Raw genomic sequence first — 12,228 nt, 5'->3', positions numbered from 1 at the left:
GGCGGGTTCAGCTAATGATAAACTAAAGTGCATGGGGCTTAAAGCCTACAAACTCTAGCAGAGAATAGAACAAACCCCTATATAGTTTTTTATTATATAGGAATAATGTCATGATTCATAAATTAATGTATTTTCACTATTCTTTATGCCTATTTTTCCTCCAAATGCATTTTATGGACTATGCACACTTCAATGTCTTTGGCACCATCTTCTGGGTAGAATGAACAATTGAACAGTTTTAATATGGAAACAGTAGAAGGATCAGTTGAAAGCAATATCAAAGCCTTCATCACTATTTGCAGTAAAACAAAAATACCATGACCTCAACTCTGAACCCAATTATAAGTCAATGGGGTAAGAATTTGTCAGTATACATATGACAAATCAGATCCATCACAGCTATCATGGCTTTGATATGAACTGAACCAATAATACTAACACCGATCTCACATGTGTGTGAAATACCGACCATGCTTGGATCTCAAGACTGGTCCAACAACCGGTTCTCCTGACCTAAGCTAACTGTCACATTGGCATGTCTATAAGGCAAATAGTTCAGGTCAGTAGACAATGCAAACCATGTATGGTTTATATTTCACTGGCCTAATGTGAACAGAATCTCAAAAAAGGATCACCATTCTTATTACCTTCATTATATCTTAGCCTATGACTGCTGTCAATGGCTGCAGTTACATGGGACAGTCTTCTTCTGGTTGCTTGAGCTTGTGCCCTCTCTTGCTTTATTCGCTCCTCATCTTTCAGTAGAGATACTATCTGTTTGGCCTTCTCTCGCACATTAATGCCATGGTCTTTTCCATCACGATCCAAGAATTGAAAATCCTTCAGAGTCTGTACAGCAATGATATTCTCATTACATTCTTGCACCACTTTGTTAGATCCATTTTTGATTAAATAGTCCAAAAGGGTGAGACCTTTATAAACATGACGCCAGTTCTTTCCATTGTCATTCAGTCTCCTCCAGACCATCATCATGACCCCAGGGAACTCTGCACTATGAGTCATTTGAGCAATTTCATTCATAAGAGTAGTGGACGGTCCCCATGGGTCATTTGAAGTTGCCTCTCGAACCTTAACTTCAGCATCAGAATAATTGTGAACGATGTTCTTTACTTGACGACGTAAAGATGAAGTAGCCATGATGAGATATTATGTTTCTTAACTAGAATTTCTTATTGTCTGCTCAACTAATTTGGATAAAGAAGTCAGATTTCGTATTTGCTTTTTGTTGAAATGTTCTGATATCTGTAAAATAAATGTGGGTGTGAGAAACATTTTTTTAGTACCTTGAACAAAACTGTTACAATGTACATGCAGTTCCATCTATAGGCAGCCTGGGCATAGGCAAGAGGAGCTGAGCAAAGTGATATTTTGTTTTGTTGGAAAAGATTCAGTGTACCATATTTTTCAGACTATAAGACAGGGTGTGACTATTTTCCTCCTCTAAAACCTAGGTGCCTAGGACCATAAGAGGCACCTAGGTTTTAGAGGAGGAAAATAGAAAAAAACTGAAGCAAAAAATGTGGTAATGACGCACTGTTATGGGGGGGATCTGTTGCTGACACTGTTATAGGGGTAATGTCCTTCAATTGTGTACCAATATGATCCCCATCCAGGCATATGTGATCTCCATCCTGGCATACATGGCCTCCATCCTGGTATACATGGCCCCCCATTCTGGTATACATGGCCCCCATCCTGATATACATGGCCCCCCATCCCCATCCTTGTATACATGGTCCCCCATCCCCATCCTGGTATACATGGCCCCCATCCCCACCCTGGTATACATAGCCCCCATCCCCACCCTAGTATATATGTCCCTCATCCTCATCCAGGTATACATGGCCCCCCATCCTGGTATACATGGCCCCCATCCCCATCCTGGTATACATGGCTCTCCATTCCCATCCTGGTATACATGGCCCCCCATTCTGGTATACATAGCCTCCATCCTGATATACATGGCCCCCCATCCCCATCCTTGTATACATGGTCCCCCATCCCCATCCTGGTATACATGGCCCCCATCCCCACCCTGGTATACATGGCCCCCATCCCCACCCTAGTATATATGTCCCTCATCCTCATCCAGGTATACATGGCCCCCCATCCTGGTATACATGGCCCCCATCCTGGTATACATGGCTCCCCATTCCCATCCTGGTATACATGGCCCCCCATTCCCATCCTAGTATACATGGCCCTCCATCCTGGTATACATGGCCCCCATCCCCACCCTAGTATATGTGTCCCTCATCCTCATCCAGGTATACATGGCCCCCCATCCTGGTATACATGGCCCCCCATCCCCATCCTGGTATACATGGCTCCCCATTCCCATCCTGGTATACATGGCCCCTCATTCCCATCCTAGTATACATGGCCCTCCATCCTGGTATACATGGCCCCCCATCCTGGTATACATAGCCCCTCCATCCCCATCCTGGCATACATGTTCCCATCCCCATCCTGGTATACATGGCCCCCATCCCCATCCTGGTATATGTCAGTTTTCTTAGTACGTGTGCCATCCATTATTTTATGGATAGATCACAGACCCAATACAACTAATGCATTTAATGGCCCCATAAAAAAGTCACAGATTTTACGTGAACTGTCAATATTTTATTGCTTAATAAAAAGCTGAGGTTTTTTTTTTAGAAGCAAAAAAACGGACGCAAGAAGGATTGTAACAACTAACAAACCAACCGAAAAAGGTGCAAGCACGCTAAAAAAATAGAGGTTGTTTTTCACATAAGAGAAAAAAAACAACTAATATATGCACTTGACATTAGAGGAATCTTGTTCTGTTGAATATGGTAACTGATCTTCAGGCTGGATTTTACAGGCAAGAGGAGCTAATAAGATTGATACACATTTTTGTGGGAAAAAATTCAGTAAAACTTGTATTTTATTCATTGAAATCTCTGGTATTTCTATGGATAAGATGTAGAACATTGACTGCATTACTTAGATCTCAGTAGTGACTAATTTAAAGAACCAGCACCTCTTTAACCTTAGAAAAGTCTGTAATAGTTTAAAACATTGTTGTATCAGTCTCGTTAAAGCAAATTTATGTTCTGTAATCATATTCCGACACTAATCATGGTACCTATAATCTGAAAATATAATTTAACAGAATATCCCCACTTGCTCCAGTCATTGGCTACCACATATTGTCTATCTGTATCAGCTCGGTGCTTTCTGTTTATATTGTTACACTGTGGTTACTACAATGGAAGCTTCTGTAGGGGCACAGTCATTTTATTCTGTTTCCATTCTACATTTTTAGAGTTTATTTCTGCTGATATCCTTTATCAACTAAAATAAATTAATATCTAGATTTTAATACAATTATTTTCTATAAGGTCACAAAAGGGCATTATAGTCAGGTAAAAGTATAATAAAGCATGTATTAACGAGAACCTGGAATCCATTAAATTCTGTATTACCTTTACAAAATCTCTATCTATGACAAGTTTTAGCCTGTAATATGAATCATTGTTCGACAGTGGTATCAGAATACACAGATTGCTATACATTATATAATTAAATATTTAACTCTGCAATGAAGGATATAGTCACCATATAATAAAACTGGCTTCTCGAATATATAAAAAAATGTCTTGCATTAAACTACTTGATTTTCGCAAATATATTCTTTCCTTATAATGGTATGCACAATTTTATTCTAAACTGAGTTTACCACTTTCAGTTTACAGTGGATTCTTAAAAGTAAATTTAGGTTTAGACATTATACATTTTCCGAGCAAAAATATTTATTTAGAAGGTCTACGTATTGGGTCTTAACAACGGAAGTTTTTGTTGGGAAATGTGATTTCTGTTGATGCCTTTCCTTCCACGAAGCATCTTCTGACCTCAAGACAAGCCCTTTCTGTATGGTCTATTAGGGCACACGGTGGTCATACATCCATCTACTGTTGGATACCTTAATATCATATATATAGAAATCATGGGGCCCCATAGAAGAAATTCTAATTGCCCCCCCCCCCCAAAAAAAAAAAAAAAAAAATTAATATTCAGTGGGGTCACAGATGAGCAGATCTCACAACTTTGCAACCTTTACAAAGTAATTTTCCTCCTATTGAACCGTAGATTTCCCTTTGATTGCACCCACAAAGTATGATGCCAACAAAAGTGCCCCGCAAGCACTGTAAGATACCCCCATAGTGAATTCCTCCACAGTTTTCTCCACATGCACAGTATGATGACCCTACTGTGCCCCACCTTTACTCCCACGCCAAAGTATGGTGACCCCAACACAGTATGATCCCCCAACTGTGAACCCCCACATCGCCCTCCTCCATGCAGTATAATGGCCTACATACAGTATAATGGCCCCACACCTCTCCACACTGTATAATAGTCTGCACTATCCTTCCAAACAGTATAATGTCCTCCACACAGCCCCCAAGATAATATGATGGACCCCACACAAACCTTCACAACGTATAACTGCTTGCATACAGTATAATCACCTCCACATAGCCCTCCATAAAGTTTAAAGGCCCTCATGTGGCACCCTGCTACCACAGGTACCACAGGACCCAAAAGGGTGCATGGACGGACTTCTCCACAAGAGGCCCTCATTACATAACAGACACCAACACCCTTCCACCTCATACCACCAGAGGGAGCCCTGTTAGGGATATATATACTGGAGGGTGGAATTAGGTAGGCAGAGTGTGCTGGCACTAGAGATCAGTGAAGAGGCAGCACCTGCTGTGCTGCTGTACTAAGGGCAAGCCAGGGCCCAAAGCACGTGCTGAAGCCTGAGGGCCTAGAGTGTGGCCGGAGGCAAGGAGAGGAGAGAGGAGTTAAGGGGACAGAGGAGCATCTGAACCTCACCCCAGAACACAAGCTGGACACCGGGTCTGCGCCTACAGGGTCCTCTACACCCAGTAGGGACAACCAGCATACAAGGAGGATTCCAGACCCCTGGCCAACCTGAAGCTACAATCATCTACAGAACTAGGAACCACGAAGGCCCCAGCGTCGAGGGATAGTGGTAGCCAGAGAAAAGTTCTTACTACCAAGCACACGGGTGAGAGAGTGAAACAGTACAGAAGCTAGGCCTAGTTCCAGGCTGGTCAGGAGCTTCAGAGACAGAGAGGAAGAAACAGATCAGGAGGCCTACTACCCGCTCACTGGGGAGAGTCCAGAAGTGCACCCTTCCTGCTAAGTACCCTGGACCATACATGCCGTTTACACCAGTAAAGGTACTGAAGCGAATCCCCTGTGTGCGTGTCCGTCATTCCCCCTGACCCAACCGGGCCACCTCTCACCTGCATCCCTTCCATCAACCCTGCCCCGGGGGCCCGCTCCGCCTGTGGGGGGCAGAAACATCCCAGCTGCCATCCCATCACCCCCGGAGGTCTGCAGCAGCGCTGGTACCCATTACCAGGAGCCACAGGTGGCGTCATGAGACAAGATTCATCCCTTCAAGTAACAAACCCCCTTTTAAAGAGTGACCCCAGGGTACGGGCCTGGGAGCCGAGCGCTGTGACATCCCACAGAAGGTAAAGGCCCGGGTACCGAGTCCCCCATATCCCCCTGGGCGAGTCACTCACATAGCTGTCCAAATATTATAATGGCCCCACATAGCCTTCCATGTAGTATAATGGACCTCATATACCCCTCCATATAGTACACTGGACCTCACATTGCCTTCCATATAGTATGATGAACCCCATAGTGCTCCAAATAGTATAATGCATTGATAGTCCTCCATACAGTATACTGCACACCCAATAGTCCTCCCTACAGTATATTGCACTCCCCATAGTTCTCCATACAGTATACTGCACACCCCATAGTCCTCCATACAGTATACTGTACTATTCATAGTCCTCCATACAGTATACTGCACTTCCCATAGCCCTCTGTACAGTATACTGCACTCCCCATGGTTCTCGATACAGTATACTGCACTCCTCATGGTCCTCCATACAGTATACTGCACTCCCCATGGTCCTCCACACAGTATTCTGCACTCCCCATGGTCCTCCATACAGTATACTGACCTCCCCATGGTCCTCCATACAGTATACTGCACTCACCATAGTCCTCCATACAGTATACTGGTCTCCCCATAGTCCTCCATACAGTATACTGACCTCCCCATAGCCCTCCGTACAGTATACTGCCCTCCCCATAGTCCTCCATAAAGTATACTGCACTCACCATAGGCTTCCATACAGTATACTACACTCCCCATAGACCTCCATACAGTATTATGGCCACCACAATTTAAAAAAAAGCACATCTCAGTGCAGTGGGTGCTATGTAGTGACATCATCAAGCCCACTGCGTTGATGCGTCAAAAGCTGAGGAAAAATGATAGAGGAGGGAACGACAGCTGAAGCTCCCTCCTCCATCGTTGCTTTCAACTGTATCGGCATCTAAGATGCCGATACAGTTGAACGTGCGATGCCGGGTGGGGGGGTTCGATACCAGTGCTGGCACCGGACCCCTGACTCACGGGTCCCATAGCAGTAGCGTAGCCTGGTTCCTTAAAGGGGTTGTCTTGCAAGATAAAAGACCTGCACTTCCACATTCATTGGGACACAGGCAGTGTCAAGTTTCAGTGGCATATATGAAGGTACTGGCTGTCTTGCTCAGTTCATTAGCTAAGCCATTTCCCTTTTATTTATCTGCATTATCTCTGAAGGAGAAGGGGGCTGGCTTAGATAATGACCTGAGTCAAACAGCTAGCACCTACTTCATATCACCAACACTCAAAAGCAGAGAAAAGTGCTTGCTTTTGTAGGAATGAAAATAAAGTGGAAAATCGGAGACCAGAAGAGGAAGGTCTGAAATCAGGCATTATAATAAAAGTGCACTGGTATGGTTTATTTTTTCACATTTTGACAACAACTAAAAACACCTTTATCTCATCATAAATCTCCTTTAAGAGCCTTAAAGAGGATCTGTCAGCAGATTTAACAATACAAATTGTATAAAGTATTAAACAGATCTCTTATACGTGATGAGATTCGTGTACTTGCTATGCAAATCCATATTACTCTGAATGGCCATATAATCCTGATATTAAGATGAGTGTTTTGGGAGTCCAGCTATAGACTAAACTAGCTCACGAGTTCCAGTGTATTCAGTTTCAGCTTGTACTGAGCAGTGTGAGATCTCAGCAGTAGGAGGGACACTGTGGAGATATTAATCAGGCTAGGTGGACGGAGATTGAGTTAAACTTTCATAAAGAATTATAAAGCTATTTTCACCTGAACATTTTAAGTAAACATACCAGCCTCATCAGATCTTAAAGATCAATTTAGTAATGTAAGCAATTTGTAATGTGAAATCTGGTGACAGATCCGCTTTAAAACTGCAGAGTTCTTAGACTGGATATTGGGATCTAGTTTTTGGCATTAAAAGGACAGAATTTGTGGACTGTTAAAAGATCTTTTGGAAGGTGATAATTTCCCGAATATAATTGTTTTAGCTTTTGATGTATTTAATCAGTTGGCTATAATGCGTATCGGGGGCCTTTTAGGCCCCGGTGCTTATTTTTTTGCTATTATCTGCAAAATTACTTTAGTTAGAATTTTGAAACTCTAGGTATTCCTCAAGTATGTCGTTGTTGGTAATATCCAGTTGTTCATATAATTTTTTTTGATAGGCATATATTGGACTTTTACTGCTGGCAGGGAGTCAAAAATCGTATGATGTTCCAATCAGAGAATTAATTATTTCTGGACCCACTTTCTGATCCACAGTATAAAGCGACAATGGCAGTGGACAGATATGAGGAAATTAGAAGAAACATTCGATTTGATGATAAGCAAACTCGTGCAGCGAGTTTCCAAACAGACAAATTAGTCCCTATCAGTTATATCTGGAACATATTTATTAAAAATTGCACCAAAGTTTACAATTCTAGTACTAATGTTACAGTAGATGAGCAACTTGTACCTTTCAGAGGACGTTGCAAGTTCATACAATACATGCCCAGTAAACCAGCCAAGTATGGAATAAAAATCTTCTGGATGTGTGATTCTGCAAATTATTATGGCATAAATAGGCTTATCTGCAGTGGCAAAGAAGTTGATGCACCAGTACAGAAAGATCTAGGGTCTGAGATTGTGAAAACACTTGCTGTACCAATATACAATTCAGGTAGAAACATTACCATGGACAATTATTTTACCAATGTTGCACTGGGCAATTTTCTGCTTGAAAAAGCTGTTACACTTGTTGGTACTATGAAGCCAAACCGACGAGAAATTCCTCAAGCAATGAAACACAATCCACAGCGAGCACTTTATGAGAGTGTCTTTGGTTTCAACAACAAAGCGACACTGGTATCTTACAAAGCGAAGAAGGAGAAATCCGTTATATTACTCAGTACCATGCATTATGATTGCAGTATTGACAGCAATGACAGGAAACAGAAACCAGAAATCATCCTGTATTACAATAAAACTAAAGGAGGTGTAGACAAAATGGATGAAATGGTGGGAGAATATTCATGCAACAGGCAAACAAGACGTTGGCCTGTAGTAATTTTTTCAAATATGCTTGATGTAGCAGCCCTGAATTCATTCATTATTTATACAGAAATTCATCCAGAATTCCATGCAAGGAGGAAGGACAGGAGACGCCTATTCTTGAAGGATCTTTGCCATGAACTTGTAATGCCTCACATGATGGAGGAAAGCAACATGAAATGCTTGCCAAAGCAAACTAAAGAAGCAATGAAACGGTGTGGCGTATAGTTTCAGGATATTACAGGGCCAGGAGAAAGAAAACAAAAGCATTGTTTCATATTTTGAAGTTTTGAAATAAACTTGTAAAAGTTATTTATGTGAGTTTCTCCATATGATTTGCACGTAAAATGCAAACGTAAACGCAAACTTAAAATCTACGTAAAAGTGTAGATTTGTGACGTCACGCGTGCCAGGGTTAAAAAAAACTATTTGTGAATTCTGAGTTAATACTGGTTCTGTAAAGTTGCAAACAGTGTCTGTTGTTCTGGAGGACCTATCCTGTCCCTCATTACACAGAAAACCCATTTATTTGAAAGTGGAGTGTGTAATACTTTATTTCCCCTGTGGTGACACTGTAGAGAAATTGAACGCTTGTTGCCAAGTTTCCCCACAGATTACAGCTGATGTCCAATGTTTTATTACCAAGCAATACTAGTTTGCTGTCACAGTGGAGACTAATATGTCATTACACTTTATGACAACCCACCAGTCTGGAGCTGTGTTAAATATTAGAGTTGGAAACTTTGCCTAATGGAACCTGGTATTGTTGAAGGAAAATTGTAGTCTATGGTCACGGCCCCACTATCAGTATTTGGTCAGTATTCGGTCAGTATTTTTTCTCAGGAGTGGGTGATAAATGCAGAATTGGTGACTTGTTTCTATCCTACCTTTTGTCTGATTGTTCTTCACCTGGTTTTGGCTCCCACTCCTGAGAAAAAATACTGACCGAATACAGACCAAATACTGACAGTGGGGACGTGGCCTAAAAATGAGTCTGGTGTGGTCTCTAATATACAACCCATGCTAGTTGTAATGGATACAATCTTCAAAGGGTAGACTGCGTAATATAAATGTCTCACATTAGAGCACTTACTGGATGACATGATTAATAGGAACTGTCATATTTGCATTCCCATGAAATAACAGTTTTGAAGCGTCTTCTTTGTGCTGTTATTCTGTGATTCCTCCTGGAAATCTGTGAAACAATTTAACAGCTGAATATTTCCTTTATCAAAGGGGCATGCTACTACACATGATGAAATTATCAGCACTAATTGGGTAGTGTCGGTGCTTGTAGTAACAACATGTCCCTTTAACAATGGTAAACCCATATTCTTAAACAATTTTGCAGGAAGAATAACGGAAGAATGACACAATGCTGCTTCCTAAGAAAAAAAACAACTCACTGAGAATATAAGCTTTTACTACAAAAAAAAGAAATAAATACTGCTGTTTTTCTTTCTGTAATTCCATTAGACTATTATGGATTGAGACTGACAAATTCTTTTCACTAAATGTCCAGTTATCGATGTTAGAATGGGAAACTTAACAAGAACTCCACTTTCTCTATTAGGACACAGCACATAGTATGAGGTATGATCCTAGCCTGATCCTTAGCTGAAAGCAAAGATGTTTGGAACATTTATATTAACATCTTCCCACAATACAACTTAATGCTGCATCAGGCTTTTGATTGCCTTTGTGCACGATGACATACAGTAGTGTTACATGCTTCAATGTCTGGGATCAAATTTTGATCCCATTCTTTTAAAGGGAATCTGTCAGCAGGATTTCACAACTCAAACAATTTATATGTGCATGTAGCTCTTTCAAAGATCCAGCAATATCTTTACTTGGTCAGTCCGTTCATTCATTAATGAGAAAGCAGCGTTTAAATTGATATGCAAATGAAACTGTAGAGCTAAAGCTTCTGTCACTCCAGCTCTATTCCCTGCTTGCCGCCTCCTCCTGCTTGATTGAAAGCTTCTATGCTCTGTGACTTCAGGCAAAGTAGCCAACAATCAAGCAGAAGGCGGTGGCGCTGGGTGGGGAATAGATCTGGAGTGACAGAGGCTTCAGATCTACTGTATACCTCTGAAATGTGGACGAGGGACGGCCACAGGATGAGGGGTACAGCAACAATCAGCAGACGCCCAAAGATTAGATAATATGAATATTTACTAACCAGCTTAAAAAACAAAGGAAAGGATGGCAGGTAGACAGTGTTTAAATAACAAATACAATGACAGCCATTCCTCTCAATAACACAGACTAAGCATATACGCTGGTACACTTAAACAGAATTAACAGTTAGATGTGAGCAAAATACAACATGATTAACCCTTTCTATGCATAAATCAATAAAACGATAGTGTTGTGCTAGCACTTTAGTAATTACATACTCGGAGCAGTTTTCGAAGTGTCTCTTAGAGATATGTCCTATGTCCTTAGAGATAGAAATGCTGTCTTGAAGCTCTTAGGGAATGCCGATCTCTCCAACACAGGGCTTCCCTAAGTCCTTAGAGGTAGGGCCTCATATGGCCTAGCTCAAGATGCTGTGTACTTGGTTGTCCACACCGAGTCGGCTCATGTCAAGCCGAACAACGTGTCCCAGAGTCACCAACAGCAGATTCAGAGTCTCACCGCTCTATCCAGACTTTCTCCAAGGATACACAACTTCATTCCACTGGAACTCTCATTCGACTCCTCCCAACTGCCAACCACGGTGCTCCAACTCCACCTCTCACCGCTTCCCTCTACTGGCCAGATCATATATTACATCACAAATCTCCAACAATACAGTAAACTGTGATTAACCCTTACACCTCTACAGCATCATTTGCTAATCAATTCAAATGCTGATTTCTCAGTAATGGAAGAACATACTGGCCTTGTAAAGGTATTGTTGGACTTGTCTTAGAGCTACATGTATACATAAATAGTTTTGGGGTGAAATCCTGCTGACAGATTCCCTTTAACCCCTTAGATGCCTCTGTCAATAGTGGCTGCTGCATTGCAGGCATATAACGAAGGTAGATGGCTCCATCTAATACCACATTAACACCCTGATGACATGATCACTGGTGGCCATTAGATTGCCATGGCAGTCAAGAATTTGACAAAGGCCCCTCTATCTCCACATGTATTTGCCCATTGGGTCAGATGAACACTGATAAGTGTATAATTTAAGAGTTTCATACTGGACTTAAACAATATATATAAAGATAATAAAATAAGGTTTAGAGTAAAAAAAAATGAAATCTAATTTTAATAACTAAAAGAACGATGCAAGAATAGTGAAATTAAAAGAGATTTATATTTGATATTGTTGATTTCATAATGACTTAGGTAATAATATTAACATTATATTTAAACCGCACAGAGAAGATTATAAAAAAAATGTTCAACTGCTGTTTTTTTTTCTTCTTTTATTCTCTCAAATAATTAATAAAATGTAATCTATAAGTTTCGTGAACCCAAAATGGAGTCTACCCTCCTATGGTTACATTAACAAAAAAATTAAAAAGGTTCTTGTTAAGTCGCAATGAGATGAAAAAACTGAAAATATCCTAGCATCTTGAAGGCCAAAATATCTTTTAGCAGGGTTAAAAATCTATTGAGACACTATGTTGAATACTTTGTGACTGCTCCAACCCCAATACATATTCATTCCTTGGAAAGT

General features: G+C 41.1%; 1 protein-coding gene across 2 annotated transcripts in view; it reads right to left on the bottom strand.

Annotated features, from left to right (window-relative positions):
* The window catches only part of EPN3 (epsin 3), a 131,972-nt gene that overhangs the window by 45,871 nt on the left and 73,873 nt on the right, over positions 1-12,228 (bottom strand). For both annotated transcript variants that reach the window (XM_073684086.1, XM_073684085.1), the window contains exon 2: positions 648-1,263. In XM_073684086.1, the coding sequence (XP_073540187.1) occupies positions 648-1,158 (511 nt within the window). In that variant the 5' untranslated portion in view covers positions 1,159-1,263. The remainder of the gene's footprint in view (positions 1-647; positions 1,264-12,228) is intronic.

The sequence above is a fragment of the Phyllobates terribilis genome, unplaced genomic scaffold, assembly GCF_046119375.1.
Source record: "Phyllobates terribilis strain yellow unplaced genomic scaffold, ASM4611937v1 Scaffold_5__5_contigs__length_657084704, whole genome shotgun sequence".
Classification (NCBI taxonomy): Eukaryota; Metazoa; Chordata; class Amphibia; order Anura; family Dendrobatidae; genus Phyllobates; species Phyllobates terribilis.
The sequence above is the reverse complement of the archived record's forward strand: the minus strand, read 5'-3'. Positions and strand labels throughout refer to the sequence as shown.